Source organism: Cyphomyrmex costatus, unplaced genomic scaffold (assembly GCF_001594065.2).
Source record: "Cyphomyrmex costatus isolate MS0001 unplaced genomic scaffold, Ccosl1.0 scaffold241, whole genome shotgun sequence".
NCBI classification, from domain to species: Eukaryota; Metazoa; Arthropoda; class Insecta; order Hymenoptera; family Formicidae; genus Cyphomyrmex; species Cyphomyrmex costatus.
The window spans coordinates 1,762,652-1,783,110 of NW_017276489.1; the positions used below are offsets into that span (position 1 = coordinate 1,762,652).

Sequence of the window (20,459 nt, forward strand, 5' to 3'; positions counted from 1 at the left end):
TAATTAATGATCATTTTATATATTGCAATATCTTTATCTTATGTAAACTAATATAAGAGATTTAAATCGTAAAAAATAACAATTCTTAAATTTTTATTAAGTAAGATAGCCGTCCTGACCACACAAGTAAATTTTCTGCTAGTGGTATACAGTTTTTTCAGAACCTTTTGTGTGTTCACATAACTTCAAAGCGTAACAGCTTTATAGCATTAAATGTGAAGATGGATTTCTCGAGAATTACATCTACGACTCTTAATAAATTATAAATTCCGAAATGATTGTTGCATAATGTCAACGAAGTTACATTTAAGAAATGTGTTGTATTTCACGATACGCTGCGTTATGTTAGATACATTATGATATACAACACACTTCCAAATTTGTGTAAAACATCGATTTATATAAATCGATTGCTACTTAATATCACGAAAACATTATGATTATACTGCAGATCATAATTTTCTGTATTTTTTGTTAAATTTGTTTGCAACAAACTATTTTTTCGAACTAGCTCTGGCATAGAATATTAAGAAATATCTTTCGTTAATCAATATTAAAAATATCAGAATATTCTATATTACTTCAAACTTAAACCTACGGTTTCTTTTATTGAAGATTATTTCGACGTATATAGAATATATCGGTTATATCCCCTCCTTCCCCGATATTTGGTAAGTATCGTTATAGGATTCGATTAAAGATTTAATAATATCAAAAAATGCTTTCTGATTGTTTGAAATAATATTACTAATAATATAATGAAGAGAGAGAGAGAGAGAGAGAGAAAGAAAGAATAGTTTCATAATTTTATGATTATTTCGATATATATTTAAATGTTTCTAATGTACCCCAGTGTACAACTTAATTAATTAATTAAAATTTCGTGAAAACAAAATAGTTTTAGTCCTTTTTTATGTCAATATTTTGCAATTTAGCATAATTATCTCAAGGAAACAAAATTTTATAAGTTTCAGATGTGTTTCTCAACACATCATTGTAAGGATTTTAAATCTTTTTCGAATATATGTACTTGTGTTATAATAATTTCAGGTATATTAAATTGACATGGTTTTGTATAGTTATCTCTTTATTGCGTTTAATAAAAATCGGATTCCTACTTATTTCTTTGTTTCGTTTATTTCCTTATAAATTATTTTTTTTCGCTTTTATTTCAGTTAATAAATCGCATATAAAACTATTTTTCAGGACCTAAGCAAAGTTAAAAATCCATTATAAAATTTTTCAAAAAACGGTCTGTAACAAACTTAAAAACTGTGAAATATAAAAGTTTCTTAGGGGAAGGGAGTACACTTTCATTTTTTACTTACTGATTTTTATACACGCAATTAAAACTACTTTCTATTGCTGAAGTTTCAACATCGTAGCATATTTTAACACACTTTATATATTTATATATATATATCCGTATTATTTTATAAAGAGATTTGCAAAACATTAGTAGCGAATTATATAATTTAGTTTCGATCTTTTCAACAAACGAATAGGATTGTCGTAAACGATTTTCTCTTGAACACTGTTTTCTCCTAATATGTATATATATATATGCGGAAAATTAAACTTAGCTTAAATTACACAACATATAACTAGCTCCAGACGATTCATCCGCTTGCCAGATACTTGCACAAGCTGAACATCATATTGAATGAATACTATAATACATAGTGAAGATTGACAATGTGATCAAATCGCATTTATTAAATCTTTGACAAGCGAATGGATTCTGTTTCAAAATCGGCGTTAATTAGTAGAAAAGGATATCTCTATATATATGTATGTATAATGTATAACTTCGCTTGAAACGATTATAAGTTAATTGTCATGAAAAACTTATTTAACGTAGCAGCGTTAAACAACCACGGCACTAGAGGCCATCATATTAAGTCCGCAAGTGCCATCCCCGCGGTAAACTCTGTAGTATCCCTGTTCGCCCCAAGATTTTCCCCAACTATTCTTGATGATCCAATATGGTATGTTTTTATTGAAAAGCGGATAGTCTAAAAAGAGAAAATTAAGACGTCATTTATATCATCGCACTGAATAATATTAATGTTAAATATTAAATTGTAAACCTTCGAAAAGATGTGAGAAAAAATGTAGCATCTTTTAAAAAGAACGTTGATTTTTAGTAAAATACGTATTCTTGACTTTCTCTATTATTGTACGTATTAACAATAGATATAAAAGTATAAGATTGTGTTAAGATGTAAAATCATAATTATCCAAGATAATCAAAATTAATTTCTCTGGATCTTTGTGGAAAAGAAAATACAACATGAGCTTTTTTGCTATGTTTTTCAAATATTTTTCAACTGTGTGTTCAAAACTATCTTTACAGAAATCTAATACTAGCCAAATTAATATTAAAGACAGTAACTGATTGCATATTTTAAATATTAAAGAACTGTTGTTCAGCGCTCTTATATAGTACTCTAAATAAGTAATTTATTATTCTTCCAGTAAAGTGATCAATATTAGATTTCAATAAGAGCGATTTTATAACGCAATACATACGACTTGTGCCATATCCAACGATTAGTACACCATGATCCAGATTCTTTGGGTTGCACAGGAATTTGTAAGGATGCGAGACACCACCTATATAAAACTGCATGGCATTAGCATTAATGCCGATGGAGATTGGACCGTTTTGTACCAACCACTGTGCTAGTTGCGTCTCGTTCGATGTAATGTTGACAGCGGAAGCTAATTCTACTTTCGCCAAATTCTTTTTGAAATGACACTTCTCGTTTTCCGCCTCATATGGATAGTCTGATTCTAGTTCAAGACCGCCTAGCTTCTCGATAGCTCTATAGGCGTTATCGGGTAAGCCACCGTTACAGCCCTCATCAAGATCGTCACAGTCCACCAGTTCCTGTTCGGACAGAGACAACAACTTGCCGTGCTTGATCGCATATTGGCCTTCGACGTTACCCGTCACCGAGAAGGCCCAGCACGAACCACATGAACCTTGATCCTTCACTGAAGTCACGACGCCCTTCTGTCGCCAGTCAAAGCTGGGTAGTAACTCGATATCCGGGATTTCGGCCTTAGGCAGAGGAATTTCATTTTCCGATTGCAAGTCTGGTCGTAGACCGAGGTAACGCGTGCGGAATTCCTCTTGCGATACATCAGCGAACATATTCACGCCGTAGACACCGGTTCCTTGCTCGGTCTTTTGCAGCACCTCTATAAAATTTAAATTCTCACGGAATATTTTAAATCGCAGATCTCTCTCTTCCGACGAGGAGTATGTCCGATTGTAGGTCGTCACGAACTTGTCGAATAGCCGATCGAGCTTCACGTCCTTGGAGATTTGCAGCATCTTGTTGCTGTAATTAACGCCACGAAGGGACCGTTTCCTTCTGTTATTTTCCGACGGAGGGCACGTAACCGTTATCTGAGGTGGATCCTGGAGCCATGGTCGCGACCATACCTCTATCAGACACTCTTTCACCTCGCTTCCTTCTAGCAACTTGCAGTTGTCCTTGACGCCCTTTAAACAATTACTATCGCCCAGCTTGGCTTTGATCTTGTAAAGTTTACCGGCGACCACCTGGACGCTCGCTTCGGTGATTTCTACTATAAACGGCTCATTCGGACCGTTCGATTCTGTGGAAATTTTTTGCAAAGCTTTTTGGGCAAAGAGTTGAATATCAGGATCGTTTATGGATATAGCGCCTGGAGCACCGACCAAATTCTGACCAGGCTCTGAACGTTTCCTTCTGTTATTAACGTTTCCTCTATCGTTTACTTTTTCGACCTTCAGATCCTCTACAAAAACCTTCTTTCGCTGAAATTTCTCTTCCTTGACTTCTTTCATAGCTCCATCTGTATTGGATGTAGCATCTTCCACCTTGACAGGCAGATCAAAGTCCTCTAAGAATTCTTTGAACTCTTTTACCTTGTCCGTAAAACCTGAAATCTTTTCGTCGTCCTGACTCTTATTCAATACTACTTTCATGATAGAGGATTCTGTGACTTCAGCTTCCTCGGGTTCCTTTGAGGGCGTCGAAGGTGCGAGAGTATAATTGTCCAAAATTTCCTTCAAACCTTCATACATATCGGCCATCTCAGTATGGGACGATTGTCCTTCGTTATACTTGACTGTTACAAAGGATTCGCTCTCCAAATTTGATCTTTGCGTTTGGCTAGTGGACACGTTCTCGGGATCTGTACAGTTATTTTTAGTGATCTTCAGAGATGTCTGTTGCCACGGTCGTTGCTCGAACGTGACTAGGCACAATTTGGTTGGAACGGTTATTCGCAATGGACATTCCTGCTCCTGTTCTAAAGCGTTCTTCAGGCATTCAGACTCGCCTATCAACAGTAACAGCTGATACTCTATCACGTTAGACGAGACCGATACCAAGCGGGTAACTCTTACGATACTCATTAACTTGTGCTTGTAATCGTTTGTGGTCTGCTCGTCCATTGATTTCAATGCTTGTTCACCAAAAGTAAGAAGACCTGGCAGATTCGGATTTAGTTCGTACGGACAACCCGGACAATAGTTGTTGCCAGAAGCGCGCATGGCGATGAACGGTCTAATGTTCTCATCACCGGTCTCCTGAATCTCGTGATCCAACTCCACGCTTCGATTGTTGTTCATCTGTTCGGCTAGATTCTCCTGAGTGACCTGAATATCCTCTTGCTCCTGATAACTCTGTTGCTCCTGCGACATGTCATTCTGTGCATCAGCTGGATAGAAGTACATGCACTGAATGGAATCATTCAGCGTTTCTATGTCGCCGTACTCGTCTTGCTTCAGGTCAATTGTACAGGCCTCTCTGGGACAAGACTCCGTTCCACATATTGGACTCAAATCGTACGTAAATTTATATACTTTGTAAGGCGGCTCATCCTGCAATAATAATGGAGTTATTTACATGAGAAATAAAACATAAATCATTATCTTAAAATTAAACAATTATTGATATCGTCATTATTGACTAAAATAATAAATCTCGTTTACAATTTTAGTTATTGCAGCAATTATTCTACTGTTGTAATATGAAACTGAAAAACATAATATTATTTTGACCCAATTAAACATCACATTTGGAATGGCATACCTAAGCCAATTTTGATTGCTCAGAATATTTATAAAAATAAATTAATTTAACAAATTTTTCTTTTTCAATCGAAACGCCAAAAAGTATTAAATAAATGTACACATCCTTATTAATTAAATAGTCATAAGCAATAGTTATAAGCAAAAGTAAAAAATAGTTTTAAAAAATATTTTGTTAAAAAATTCGTATTTTTCGTATATAAGTTACAAAAACATTTTAAATATGCATATTGAAAAGTAGAAACTTTGAATTTTCAGAAAAAATTTTGCATTATTGTAGCTTTTAAAAAAAATACATTTTTTGCTATTGAATAATGAATTGAAACAAGAATAAACTAAATACCTGTAAATTTATAGAATTAACATTTGTATAAAAAATGTTTATTATAATTAAAAGTAATTATATTACATAAATAAGGTTACATAAAAAGACAATTTTGATCTATCAAATTTTATACAGTTCATATTGGAATGAATTACAATCATAATTCGAGCTAATAACAGCGGTACTTTAAATTTGGAATAATTCAGCAAAAAAGTGATTGTATCGAAAACTTCGTAAAAAAGAAGATTTTAAAGATAAAATTCCGTGCAAACATGTGCATTTTATCCCATTAATATGCGACGCCTGATTTACGCCATATATCGTTGTAATCTCAGATCAATGATTATCAATTTTGCATCTCCTCTTTCTCAACTGCATTTTCAAAATAATGGCCCAGTACAATTCTCATTCAAATATTCCTAGTGGATACTTCAAGTTTCATTTTGCATTTTTAAATATATTTTTATCTTCATTATTTACCAAGTTATAATTATTTGAAGTTTGGTAAATTTTTCCTAAATTATCATTATCAGTATAACAGTATATACCACCTTCATTTGCGGGTGAGTGTATATATATATATATATATATATACATAAAATAAGTAGTTAAATAAAATAAATAAAACCGGCGAATAACTTATCTTAAATGTCACACTCTTATAAGCATTGCACGTAGGTATATGATGTTCATGACACTTTTTAATGTCTGATTTCCTGAAATCTTCGTCACAAATTATTCAAAGTTTTATGGAATATAAAGATGAAAGTTTATAGTTTATTTTCTGACCCGAAACGGTAGCTACCTTTCAAACATAAAAAAAGTTCTAATCTTGGAAATAAAAAGGCCTGGGTATGCCATACCCGAAAATATTTTTAAAGATTAAAATCTGTTGCGCATTAACAATTTTCCACATTTCTTCAGCTGAGTACAGTTTGGCCTGAGTACAACTTGGCCCGATAACCCAGAACGTTATTATCTCAGTTTATCATTCTGAATATACACAGAATATACATAGAAATGTATATATGTACCTTGACACGCATTAATAGAATACATTCGCATATTGATATGTCACACGATCAGAGAAATATAAAACAATATATTATCTTATCCCTGTTTTTCAGAAGCAGTTGTGTTTAATATCACCCTTATCAAAGAAATAAAATAATGATACAATCCAGAACAGCTACAAATTTTTTAGCTATGTTAAAAACAAATTGCAATTTTGATGTATTTCTTTCTTTCTCTAAATAATAATGTCAATTATTTGTATTAATTGAATATTACGCAACATTGTGTTCTTGAAAGAATTCAGTAAATAATTCAACTTAAAAGTTTAAAAACGTCTCATGATTCTCAGAGCGAACATTCATTAAACATATATCCTTCCAAGAAAACAAATCAAAATCATTATAATCATGCAATTACTTGACTCTTCAATCCTTGATATTAGATTCTTACATCTTTCATGTGCTATAAGATTATCTATAAATAGAATTCAATACATGCAATGCTTGTAAATCATTATTGTAATGAAAAATAAAAAAATCTTTTTACCTTTAGAGAGAGAATTTTTTCAAACTTTTTTGTGACATTATCAAATAATTATTTCAATTAAAGAAAAAAATTATTTTACTAATAATAAATATAATCCAATTGCTCAATCCTTGGCCTGATGTTTACAATATAATTTTCATCACACTGATAATAGAAGTTAATTTACATTTAATTTTCATCGCATCGATAATTATCTGATGATCTTAAATTGTTTATAGAAATCTCATCTTCACTTTCTGCAAATATTTAATTATTTATTCAAAGAATAAAAAGAAATCAAACTGCGCAGGAGGAGAAAAAATAATCCTCCACCCCCTTCAATGCTACATGTTGCAACTCGCGACGCATTATATTTGCAAGCAAGGTTTTTCCCGTTGCTGTCATCACCAAACAAAGAAAGATTGGCTCATCGATTCATGTTCATGTCAACATTGTCAGCTCCCGTGACACTCATACGACTGCGTCGAAAATGAAAACAAAGGCATTATAAGAGAGCAAGCAATCGAGACTTCCTCGATTTTCCCCAAGATATCCTGACTCTCCGTGGAAGACGCGTGACGTCAAGCAGGTATATACGGACTCACCAATTCTTGTGCATTTATTAGATTGCCATGCGCGTACAAGTGATGCGTCGGAGAGTGATCGTTTAGGGCTTTCCACGCCTTGTTCGACAGTTGCAGCGGCACCCGATTCAGGGGGATGTTCACCGGGTTCGACCGCACCATCTGCGCGACCAAGCAAGTTAGGTAGAGAAGCGCGAGGTAATCCGCACGGCTTCGTTCTGCCATTTTGCCAGATGCGCGTCGTCGCGCTCAACTCTGCTTAGAATCGACCACACTAAGCTCTCAAATGACGGATCGGAACTGTCTATAACAATCTCCGACTGTCTCACCGACGTCACCGTCGCCAGCGACTATCAACGACTGACTGACGCGCTCCGCGAATCCGTTGTTTGTCCCTCTCACTCCTCACCCACTCACAGCTGCACTAAATTACTCCGGATTACCCTTCCAAAACGCTCAGAAGGAGATGGAAACGTATGAGAGAAAGAGAGACAGAAGGAAGTGCAGAAGACACCTCGGAGGAGTAGATACATTTTTTTTACAGTGGCGGAAGTAATTAGAAATTTATTCACAGTTTTGCATCATTTGAGCATAAATACAAATACAAATGTTTTTTAGAAGATTCGTATCTTAAAATTGACTACATGTCTTATTAAAGTCTCTTTTCGTTAACACTGATAGTAGAGTACTTCAATTCTGATGAAGTGTAGAGTAGTTAAAGAGTTATCAAGGTCGCTGATTCTGAATCAGAAATTAAAATTTAGAAATGAAAATTAACTGAAACAATATATATATGGCGGATGGCAATGTTAAAAGTCCTCTAATTTCGTTGAAATATAGTATCAAAAAGGTTTTCGGGATCCTTAATTTCGAATCCGGACACAAAATTTGAAAAGTACGAATAGTTGAACCAATATGATGGATAGAAATATTAAAAGTTCTCCGATTTTAACAAAATGTAGCATTATAACGGATTTTCGGTATCGCTCTGATTCCAAACTTGAAATTTGAAAATTTTATGTTACGTCGTCTTAAATTAAATAGTAACTAAAAATTTTCATGTATATTAAACTTTATGAAATATTTACCTTAAACTAATTTCGTTTTAATTACATATTCTTAATATTTTTTGTTATTATTTCAAATGTATTCTTAAAATTAAATTTAGTTTATGTTACATATATTATTAATTAAAATTTCTTAATAATAATAATAATTTAAGTTTGTATTATCAGAGCTATAGATAATAATTTAAATAAATTTTCTGTTCTTCATATTGCAATGAGATAATTAATTGAAAATAGCGCGCGCGAAGCACATGTCTATAATGTGCTAGTAAAAGAAAAAGAAGAAGAAGAACGCAACATTATTGCTTTTTCTTCTAACTTGTTTCAAATTAATATAAAATAAACTGATTCAGAGTGAACAATAATTCAAAATAAATATATGTATAAAAAAGAGAGGCTTTTAGAGTCTGGCTAGTTTACTTGTGCCGATATTAACTCTTTCATATTCTTCCTTTCTTTTTTGTTCAATTTAAATTTTCATACAGAAAGATATAGAACACACATCTCAATTATTAAGACAATGTACGAATATGTTTTTAATCGGGTTATTTAATTTTCTTAAGATTTTTTAAAAATTAAGTGAAAAAATCATGTGTACATTCTTGTTTCAAACAGTATATAGATATTATTATTGAATACCTCTGCAAAGTTAACACCTTATTTTTAAAAATCGGAGATTTTATCTATAGTTTTATTTGCATCCATATAAACGTTCTACAGTTCCTGATAGATGCGAAAAATAGTTTCGTGTTGACTTAGATAAAAAAAAAATTAAATGTGAGTGCTAACTTTGTATGGCACCGCAAGTTTCGAAAAAATTAATTTTTCGCGCGTATGGTAATATTGATAGTAATTGCGCACTTTAGCGTTTAAATGTAATTCGCATGTTTAAACAGTTTAAACGTACTCTGTAATTGGCTGGATTAAAGTTTTTATTATTATTTCACAAGCTATTGCTTAAAATAAAAGTTTATAAATAACTTTATTAATAAATTTATAAATAAGTAACTTATATTAATAACTTTATAAATAAATATGTATGTATTTAACTTTTTAAAAACTTTCAGACAGCACAGAAATACTAAAAGATAATAAAAAGATTTTTTTTTTAATTGTCTTTTTGATTTTCTATTGGTTTTTTTTTTAAAGACAACTAACCACAAATAGAATCAAAGCGATAAAATCGAGATAATGTATGTATATTGTACATTCGTGCTAATAAGAGTTGCAGAAGGGGAATGTGTATTTATCCAATTTACGGATTCAACGCGCAATCAAACAATTGACGAAGACGTACAATGTGAGGAAAACTCAGCTATGCGTGTCAAAATTGAATTTAATCATAGACATGTATATAATTTAACGGATTTCCCGTGTTTAATTATTAAGCAAACACCACGTGAATAAAAACATATTTATTCAAAAACTGACATATTTTTTTATGTCTCCATATGTAACATATAAAGACTTTTGACTAATGATACTTTAATTAAGAATTTTGGCTGTGTAGAACAAAAGTTGAAGTATTTTATATATAAATGCTTCGCAATATAATATACTGGTATGTAACTTTTCATCAAAAGTTAAGTTCTTCTGATATGTTGTTTACATCTTTTCTTTTCTTAAATAAATATAATAAAACACAAACATGTATATATATATATATATTCCATTTTTATGCAGTAAAATACATATGAAAATATATAAAGTAGGTATACGTGCGATACGTATTTTGTGAATATACGTGATTTCAGAAATACATTTAACGTTAGCTGTGAGGTATAGCTTTGCACGAGAATGAACATAAGTGCACGTGGGAAGACACTTCAGCTCATATTATATAATTTCCTGATATTATTTTTTAAGTATAATAGGAAATTGCGAGGGAATAATTACTTAATATAATCATGGGACAAAATTCTTGAAATCAATATAAAATTTATATGAAATTCCGATATAATCCGATAATTACATATGCAACAAGAAATAATTTTGTACAAGAAACAATTGTGTAATATTAAATAAAAATAATCGTTTATTTTACCATATATGACGCATATATAGTGAGGACAATTATTTGTCACCAAATAAAATTATATAAAATTAAATGAAATCATGTAATCTGTGGGACAATATTTCAGATAGTGATTATCTTCTCGGAAAATTGTATAAATTTTTACTTGTATTTGATTATTTCTCCCGTTGTCAATCGTGGTTTGTTACTTTGGCCAAGATCATAAAATTCAGCCAATAGAGTTCAAATTTCAGTTAGAACTGGCAGCTTTATTGATTGAATTTTAGGATCTTGGAATTAAGACCTGAAGCATAAACCAGGCAATAGTTATTTATTATGGAAGGTGTGTGCGGCAGCCTTAAGCCCATGACACATAGAAAAACGTAAGGCCATAAAACGCAATCAGTAAGCGAATTGGCCAATCACAGTAGAGACCGTAAGGCCGGTAGCGAATCCAATGTTACGATTTCCTTAGGCTGGAGTCACATTGAGCGGAAATCTATAGTGGAACGGAACAGCGAAACCAATCACAATCGCAGAAAGTAAAGCAGCGGAATGATTGTAGAGTTCTGATTGGTTTCACTGTTCCGTTTCGTTGTAATTTTCGCTCAATGTGACTCCAGCCTTACTGATACGTCTTACGGCTAACCCGATGGAGAAAGAAATAGCAGAACGGAATGAGAACGGAACATTGATAGAAAAGAGATAGGATTGTTCTATCTCTTTTCTATCAATGTTCCGTTACTGTTCCGTTCCGTTATTTCTGACTCCATGTGACTGCCCCTTACGTTTTCTTATGGGTGTTTACGACAAATGGTCGGATTTTTAATCCGATCGAACAGTGGTACTCAATTGGTGAATTTCAAAAAACTCCCTAGCTTAATCGGATTTTGGTGCCTTGTGTTTCTGGCTTTCTGGGTATTTCTTCCATCGTGTCAACGACCACGTGGTTATGTTTGAAGCCGTTGAAGGCTGGAGTTCAGTCGTTCAGTGTATGATACCACATTTTTACCTGACCAAGTAAGGAATTATACAAGATTATTTTTTTTAAATAAGTATGAGAATGCTATAAGGTAGCTCTGTATAAAAATGGTTGTCTCATAATCGTCGAGTCCTGATTTTAATTCTGACAACTGTATCCTCTATCTTATATATCTTGTTTTTATAGAGGGTTGGTTGAAGAATAAAATAAAGGAGTTCGACATAGACATTAATTTGTTTTTGACAAGTATTTTGATAAGATCTTTGATGAGTTCTCTCTCTCTTAAAATATGAAACGGAATATATAAGTTCTTTCGCGCATAATCTCTATTTTTTAATCATGTATGGAATGAGAATCAGAACTTGAACCTAAAACTCGTCAATTATATAAATCAAATGCTCTCATGAAACCATATATCATTCTCTATTGTATTGTTATTATTGGTCATAATATTCTAAGAATCACTTTGATAAAATTTGCAATTAAATTTGTATCTTGTAGTGCAATCGAAAGCGGACAAAGTAAACAATGCTGGTCCAGCACTGGCACAGAGCGATAATGAGGATGATGGATTTACTACAAATACAGGCTGGGCTGATGTCATGCAAAAGATTCTAAAAACAAATAAACCAAAGAGAAAAAAAACACTTGTACTGGCCAAGGCAAAGAAGTTGTGTGATATAAAAATAAAAGAGAAAAAAGAAGATATTTCCTTCGAGATTGATGGCATTCAAGAGGAGATCAAAACAGAATTAGAAGAAAATAAGACAAGTGTTACATCAAATACTGTACTAAGTAAATCAAGAATAACAAAAAACATTGGCATCAGAATAAAACCATCTATTACAGATCGGGAGCATGAAAGAATGTTGTTACAGATAGCTACAAAGTAAGTATATTAGGTTTGTAAATTTTTTATTATTTATTCGTTGATAAATTCTTCACATTTTATTTTGCAGAGGAGTTGTACAATTATTTAATGCAGTAAAAACGCAACAAGTAGAAATTAAAAAGAAATTATCGCAAGCAGGTCCATTAGAAAGAAAACGCGAACAAGTGTACAAAAATATTGACAAGAACGCCTTCCTTGATATTCTTATGGGTGGCAGTAAAAGTATACCAACTAATAATTCTGTGAAATCTGAAAAGCCTGTTGAGCAGACAGATGATAAAAACAAAGTGAGTAAATTTTGTTATACAAAAGAAAGTATAAATAAATATTATACATATAAAATAGATTATTAACATGTTCAATATTTTTATATTGGCATTAAAAAATAACAGTAATATGCTATTTTTTTGATAAACATTAAATTTTTTTAATGCATTTTATTTTTTAATGCATTTTTTAATGCATTTAATGCAATTGGCCGAGGGTTGTGCTTATGCTTAGACAACTTAAGAATACAATCGAAATATGAATTTATAACATCCACCACTGAAGATGGTAAAAAACTATTGCCGAAACGTCCAGAATCGCTCTTAATCGTGTGGATCACGAATTAGATTAAATAAGTATTGCTAAATTATGACTAACATTGTAACTCTATCTGCCTTTATACCGATGTATAATTTGTGATTACATAGGTTTATATATTGATTATTAATGCATTTATATGAAGGCCATATATAATTGTGTTTATTGATATTGGTACATTCTGTTTTACATTGCAATATACAATTGTGTATAACAATAGAAACATGTTTGTTTTAAGGATCACAAAATGTGGAGTGTTCTTCGAGATGACTTTATTATGGGGGCTAAGTTGAAAGACTGGGACAAGAAGAACGTAGAAGAAGATTCTTCAGCTCCTGAGGATATAAACAGCGATGTAGATTAAAAATAAAAGCTTTCTTCTTTTTTATATGACTCTTTTAAGTAACTATAATTAGTCATAAAAATGTCGATATTAGTTGTGTACATAGTGTTAACTGCATTGATATTTCTTGGAACAAACATGTACATATTTGTGAATTGTAAATGAACTATGGGTTCTCGAAACAGATTATTTCTTTACTCTTATAGCCTTCGACTTTCCAATAAACCTCTTGTAAAACTAAAGCATACATGAGAGGATCGGAATCCACCGACTACAAGTTGACTGTCATCCCTAAATAATGTGAACTGAGATTCTTGTTTGCTCACACTATTGCTATTTTAGATTGTAACGTCAGAAATGAGAAAAAAAAATTTTTGCAAAATATATTAAAAAGCAAATATATTTCATTAGAACACAATAGATAGACTTGTAAGCTATACTAGAAATTTCTTTTGTTTCGTCAATTAATAAATTACCATGTATCTAAGAATGAATTAGGAATATATGTAACCGCAAAAACGAAACGAACGATAGTTCTGACAAACTAATAAATTAATAAAATAGATAAAAATATGGCTTAATTTCTTCCTGAAATAAGATAGTTTTCAGTATATTTTAATATAAATTTACTTCTACTCTCTATTGATTGCAAATGTTTTATTGAAAACAATCTCAATTCAAATAATTCGCAAGAATTTTTATTTTCTCGTTTTTGATATCACGATTAAAAATAGTGGCGATTGAACAGGAATCTTAAAAAAAATTATAAATTTACTGATTTGTGCATTCATAGAGTAAAACTTACGTTTCTTACGATTCAGTATTATTATAATTAAATATAACAATATATATATGTACAATGTAAACTATTACATTTCTCATTATCAGAAACAAAATTTGTATTGATATCGTTTATTAATTTACTGATATATTGATTGTTTATATTTAAGGGGATATTCCTTTTCGCGATAGAATAACATTATATCTTACAAAATAAGTTGCTTCTTATCGTTTTATTATAATTAGATTTAAAATAAAAGAAGAAAAAGAGCTTGGTCAAAATGATCAGCTATTGTAAAACGAAAAATTCTGTTGTCTATATATTATTCATTTAGCAATCTAAAAACTAGGAAGGCACACAGTATTTATATTCGCTTCACGCACAGAATTTTATTCTCGGTTTCTCTCGGTCAGTGATTTGTCCCTATGATACACGGTAACAGTGATAACGTGTGTATAACTTTTATATTTCTTTTATAATTATTTTATGTACGTATACGTACGTAAAGAAGTGTATCTAAAGCCAAAACCGTTCACTTTCTATTCGATTTGACGTTTTGATACTTTGCTGTATCTGATTATCCAATTTCAATACAGATCTTTCTTTGGTTCCTGAAACTCCTAATATGTGATACATTTCACTTAATTGTTTTTCTTAATATAAATTTTTGTTACGCGTCTTATTTCATTTTTTTTCTAAGTCAAAGATTTCCATCTTATCATTTTTCGCAAATATTAAAATCGTTCGATGTATCCATTGGATAGTACCATTCAAAAATAGTGAGGAGAGTGTATTTTATAAATAATATATATAAGAAGCATATTATGTTTTTAAATATATAACAACTATTTAAAATGGCATGATATCTGTTTATCTACAAAATATCAAAGAGAAGGAAACCGCTAATCATGATTAAATTGCTATCGGTGATGCTTGTGAAACTTAAGTGCGCTTGTGAAAGCCTGGACGGACTGAACTAACTTTACTATGTTTCGTTTGTTAGATTTAAACATAATGTTTCCATACAAATGTTTACATTTAAAACTGCTCAATTTTTGCTAATTTCTTGTGATCGAAGTTTTCTTATCTAGAAGGACTTAGATGATGCAACATAATTTATCGTATGATTAAAATCTTTATCTACGTTATTTTGTAAAAGAATAAAAACTGTTTGGTATTTTCAATATTTCACGTTATCCAATATGTCTCACAAGAACTTATGATTATCTTTATGTTTTCTCTTTTCATTTTCGAATCTTTTCTGGTCGCCATACATTATACTTTCAAGAAAAAATCGTTGTTACTGTACGATCATCTGTCAGAAATATGCATGTGTGTGTGTGTGTGTGTGTGTGTGTGTGTGTGTGTGTGTGTGTGTGTGTGTGTGTGTGTGTGTGTGTGTGTGTGTGTGTGTGTGTGTGTGCCGGATTTTACTAGACTGTCACGTATAATTATATTGTCACATATATATATATATATATATACATATATAGTTATAACATCATGTTATATTTTCTGCACAATGCAATATTTATCTTGTAACCACAACTTCTCGACTCGATTTCCATAATTCTTATTCCTGAATTTATATGTGTGAACATAATTAAAACCAATATATCCTATCCTATAATTTAACGTAAAAACTTGTCGCAATTCTGTTGTCTTGTCACGCAACTTTCTTTGTCTATCGTGTGAGATGTTGTATACCGTTTATCAAATTCACATGGTATAAAGAGCACGAATTAATTCTTTTTCACGAAATAAAAAGAAAACATTTTAACGTTAATTATAAACTCGAATGCTACGACATTCTTAATAAGTTCTTAATAAAGATGATGAAGATGTATAGAAATTATTTTTTTCATAATTTTCTTTAAATTTAAATTATCTTATTTGAAGAATCAGATGAAATTTTTTACGTACTCCTAAAGCATTTTTGACAATATCCGGTTAATGCCTTTTTCAGCAATTATTCGAAAAAATGCGAACTAAATGCACAATTAAAAGTTTAGATTACACTCTACTCTCGCGAATATCGGCGAGCGCGCCGAAATTTCCAGCCTCCTCGTCAGGATATTGAGCTACCTCAGCTTCGTCCTGATTCCTGTCTTCATTCTCCAGCCGCCTGTTCCTCGCAAAGTACCTGGGATCATCCTCAACAATGTTGCGATTGATCTCATCTTGCAATTGAGGATGATCAAGATGCAGATTCCTCACGTCCTGATCCTCGCGATACATTCGAGATCGCTGATCTTCTTCGATACGTCTATCTCGTGCAGCCTCGATCTCTTCGGGATCAGGCAACCTGACGAAAACTTGATGTTGGTCTCCGGGATCGCGATTCAATGAACTCCTGCGACTATCCTGGCTCAACCTGGAAGCGCTGCGGGCGCGATTCCTCGTATTCATCAGCTCATTGCCGGCGACTTGATAATTGTTACGGCTTGCGTGTCGATGATTCTCGTTCTCGTCGAGCGGAACACGGAAAGATATCTCGTCGTGAGACACACGGAAGGTCTCGAGGTTCGCATCGTTACTAGAGACTCGTGGCATCGTCTCCCGACTGAGTCGATAGAGACTAAGCTCGTTGTCCACGTAAAAGTTGTCTAATGGATTGCTGATAATGGACGGATTGCGCGAAACGTTCCGTCGCGGGTAGCTTTGTAGACTAGACAGACTCGTCACCGTGGCATAAGGATGATATCCAGGTATCGAATTTAATGGATTACCAATGATATGCGGACAGTTGTCTAGACTCTGCATCTCAATCTCTTCTTTGCCATCACGACAGTAACCATGCATATCAATTTCATGCGGTAAATTAGCGAATCTGTGAATCGAGTTAAATTTAAATTAATGTTAACAAATATCTAATTAATAAAGTTCATAATAATAAATTAATTTTAAATAATTTTCTAATTTATTTTAAAATAAAGTACCTGTGTAAAAGGATGTCAGAATAAGAAGGAGGCATGTCAGTTTCCTCTTTACCGTAAATACTCTCGTAAGTAGGTGGTGGGAAACATCCGATGGAACCTAAGCTGTCTTTACTAGGTGTTTCAGCATCCATTTCGAGGATACTGCCTTGACTGCTCTGTAACTGATGACGATTTACACTTCGTGGATTTCTCTGAGCGCGCAACACACTATCGCCAAGTTCCACCAAGTCTAAACCTGCCAAAAATTTTATAGTAAAAAAATTTTATTTATTCTAAAAGATTATCAAAATTTTGTAGCAAAATGTATTTATTAGATATAATTATAATTTTATCAATAGCATAAAAAACAATTTAAATTATTTTAAAATTTCTCTATTACAGACACTTCATTTAGAAACTATGTTAATGTTTTCTTCTTCATTTTATACGCAATGTATTTAATATATGCGTATTATCAAGGATACGTTCTACTTGGCGTTCACATTGCTGGCGAGCATCATTTGTCTTTGTTTAACATTTGATAAACAATAAGAATAAAATGCTTTCAAGAGCATTGCAAGCGCCAAGTGGAACGCAGTCCAAGAAATTCTTTAACGTCATATTTAATTTACAGGGGAATTTATTTCTTACTTTTTTAATCATCTGTATACATCGCATTATTTTATAAATAACTGATTTTACTATTTAATTCGTTCTATTTGAGTAATCGCTTTTCTCACTTTCAAAAATCCTAAATTTTACCTGTAGGATCAGTCTGGAACTGAGTGAAAATTGTGCCATCAACAACAAGCATTCTGCCATGCGGCAGGAGGATGATTGTCGGCGTTGCTACCATGGCCTGGTCGCTGCCGCCGAATCGTGGATCCGGATCAGGATCTTCCAGACGACAGCAGCAATGTCGTCTGCATAAGGATCGGCAGAAGGGCGCACCCCAACAGCAATACGCAAAGATGAAGCAGAGAACGGCAAGCATCACCATAAGGGCGGCCACTCCTTGACCTTGCTGAGCGGCCGCGAGGGTCGGTCCGCCGGCGACGCCGACACCGACGCCGAATCCACCGCTACTGCTCATTTCACCTGTAATTAAATGATTGACCTTACTTCGTAACACATATTGTTATATTTATGAAAGAATAGATTTATGTATAAAATTATTTGGTCTATTAAATCGAATTTTCAAAATGAACAATCTTTGAATTTCTTAACAAAAAATTTGTTGGATGTTATTTTTTCTACATATAATAAATTATATATATTTAATAAAGAAATCAACATTCTGTATGATTTAATTACATCTTTTTTTATAATTTTTTAAATATAAATTTGAACAAATAATAATAAAGTTATATATAAATGTATCTATATTTTATATAAATATAAAAATCTATATAATTATATAATTTTATTGTATGATTTATTATGATGTACATAAATATAAAAATTTATATTTATACTATAATTTTATTGTAATTTTTTTAATAAACACTATAAACTTTCTTTATTTTACTGCATCATTAAAATTAAAAAATCTTTTTTTTGTTTTTATAATACAGATAAGAATATAATATTGTTGATTATTAAGATAAGATTATTAAGAATGTTTCATAAAGCAAATAAACTATAACTAATTATTGTTAACCTGTAATTACGCATTAAAATTCAAATTTAAATTACTTCCTGTTTATCGTATACCTTATGAATAGCGATGAATATTACGTAAACGTGGGCGAAACTGTTTTACGTGAGTGAACTCTCTCTTATGCTAATAGGCCGAATTTCATAGTTCTCCCCTTTGACGACGGTGAAAGTAAAGCTTTATGCGATCATCGTAATATATTAGATAGGCACCGAGAGAGTAGGGCAAATATCGGACACAGTCGATCAATCTTTATACGCGCTCGCGTGTAAAGTTTTTACAACACCACCTAATCTTCATGGTCGACGCTCTGTGACTAAAGATAACGCTAAAAAAAACATAGACACAACTTGATAAGAAATTGATCTTATAGCTCGAGAGAGCAATGATGCACTTGTATTTAAACAACTGTATTATTAAACTATATACATACATGATGGTTACTATAAAATTAATCCATCAACTTTCAGATATACATATATATAATACGAACGTCATTTTAGATACATATTATTCTTAATAAACTATAGTAAAATATAATGTAAATTTATTAATAAATAAATAATTTTTTTATAGTAGAAACGATAAGAAATTAATTAGCAATATATATATTTTAATTGCTTATTTTTAATTTATTTAATACGTGTATTGTTTTCGACACACGCATAATGCTATAATTAACTATGTTATTCTTCTTCATTAATATTTGAATATTTATGTACGTATAAAACAAACAAAATCATTCATTAAAAATACATGATAATTTATACTATATAAAATTTCTTACACAATTTTTATATAAATAAAACAAGATTATAAGAATGAAACACGAAGATCTACAGGGATAATTCACCTTGAATGGTGATATTGTGAAGCCAAGCGATCCCCGTGGTGGTTGCTGACTCTGTAGCTCTGTGCGATCCGTAAATCATAAAAAGTGACTGAAGACTCGTTGAATTCGTCAATCTGAGAGGAGACGACGATTACGTCTCCTCAAGAGAAACGATAACGACACACGATCACATTGACAACTCGCGGATTTCAGCACGTGGACGATGACTGGATGCGCTTTCGCCGCGATAAACGCATCTCTTGTGTGATGCACCGCGGAATGCATCGAACTTGGGTTCCTCGTTGTGATTCTCGTTGTACTTTTTGGATGACCTCGCGTTCGTTACATCGCACAGATCAAATGATTCTTTGGCATCATTGCAAATTCTTTAATCTCGGAATTAACATCCAGAATAATCTATGGATTTTTTATCGATCGTGAAATAAAGAGGAAGCAAGTGCAGTTCGCATCGTTTGTAAGCTGAAATTTAAATCAATTTAATTCATACATTTTTAATTGCCTTGCATTACATTAATTAATAAAAAAAATAACTACATATAAAGATGCAAATTTAATTTGCGATAAATGCGTAGATTGTTATAGTTTAGTTTCATTAAATCGTATAAGAAACGGTCACGCGATTTGAAATTCGCATGATGACACACTTATTACGATTCACTAATGTTGCAGCACTATCATTTGTAATTTTCCTATCCACGAGAATCCGTCTAGGTATTAATCCGTGCTGTATAGCACACGTACCGATTTGAAGCACAATTCAACGTAGAACACGTTAAGTAGAAGCTGCCACACTGCCATCGCCGAAGCACTCTTGACCCATTTCCACA

At 32.2% G+C, this 20,459-nt stretch overlaps 3 protein-coding genes across 3 annotated transcripts; 1 reads left to right on the forward strand and 2 right to left on the reverse strand.

The window, feature by feature from the left end:
* Positions 1 to 1,254: 1,254 nt before the first annotated feature.
* Positions 1,255 to 7,889, reverse strand: LOC108774318 (uncharacterized). Its single transcript, XM_018540391.1, has 3 exons — positions 7,562 to 7,889; positions 2,533 to 4,882; positions 1,255 to 2,015 (listed from the first exon to the last, which is right to left on the reverse strand). The coding sequence occupies exons 1-3, from the start codon at positions 7,763 to 7,765 to the stop codon at positions 1,867 to 1,869; spliced, it is 2,703 nt and encodes a 900-aa protein (XP_018395893.1). The 5' UTR covers positions 7,766 to 7,889; the 3' UTR covers positions 1,255 to 1,866.
* Positions 7,890 to 11,566: 3,677 nt separating this feature from the next.
* Positions 11,567 to 13,654, forward strand: LOC108774289 (RRP15-like protein). The gene is made up of 4 exons (XM_018540358.1): positions 11,567 to 11,641; positions 12,105 to 12,492; positions 12,563 to 12,782; positions 13,319 to 13,654. Coding segments are annotated over exons 1-4 (735 nt in total). The 5' UTR covers positions 11,567 to 11,640; the 3' UTR covers positions 13,445 to 13,654.
* A 2,563-nt stretch (positions 13,655 to 16,217) lies between these two features.
* On the reverse strand, positions 16,218 to 19,815 carry LOC108774262 (uncharacterized). Its single transcript, XM_018540324.1, has 4 exons — positions 19,633 to 19,815; positions 17,885 to 18,220; positions 17,144 to 17,378; positions 16,218 to 17,034 (listed from the first exon to the last, which is right to left on the reverse strand). Exons 1-4 carry the CDS (start codon positions 19,709 to 19,711, stop codon positions 16,218 to 16,220), a joined length of 1,467 nt encoding a protein of 488 aa, XP_018395826.1. The 5' UTR covers positions 19,712 to 19,815.
* Positions 19,816 to 20,459: the final 644 nt, after the last annotated feature.

What these genes read in the sequence shown, in the direction of transcription:
- LOC108774318 (XM_018540391.1), bottom strand. Translation starts at nt 7,765, where the DNA reads ATGGCAGAACGAAGCCGTGCGGATTACCTCGCGCTTCTCTACCTAACT. An exon ending in TAATAAATGCACAAGAATTG is followed by an intron (nt 4,883 to 7,561) that starts GTGAGTCCGTAT and finishes TTATTATTGCAG; the next exon opens with GATGAGCCGCCTTACAAAGT. An exon ending in CGTTGGATATGGCACAAGTC is followed by an intron (nt 2,016 to 2,532) that starts GTATGTATTGCG and finishes TTCTCTTTTTAG; the next exon opens with ACTATCCGCTTTTCAATAAA.
- LOC108774289 (XM_018540358.1), top strand. An exon ending in TTGTTACAGATAGCTACAAA is followed by an intron (nt 12,493 to 12,562) that starts GTAAGTATATTA and finishes TTTATTTTGCAG; the next exon opens with AGGAGTTGTACAATTATTTA. An exon ending in AGACAGATGATAAAAACAAA is followed by an intron (nt 12,783 to 13,318) that starts GTGAGTAAATTT and finishes GTTTGTTTTAAG; the next exon opens with GATCACAAAATGTGGAGTGT.
- LOC108774262 (XM_018540324.1), bottom strand. Translation starts at nt 19,711, where the DNA reads ATGATTTACGGATCGCACAGAGCTACAGAGTCAGCAACCACCACGGGG. An exon ending in GTTCCAGACTGATCCTACAG is followed by an intron (nt 17,379 to 17,884) that starts GTAAAATTTAGG and finishes AATTTTTGGCAG; the next exon opens with GTTTAGACTTGGTGGAACTT. An exon ending in TCTGACATCCTTTTACACAG is followed by an intron (nt 17,035 to 17,143) that starts GTACTTTATTTT and finishes CTCGATTCACAG; the next exon opens with ATTCGCTAATTTACCGCATG.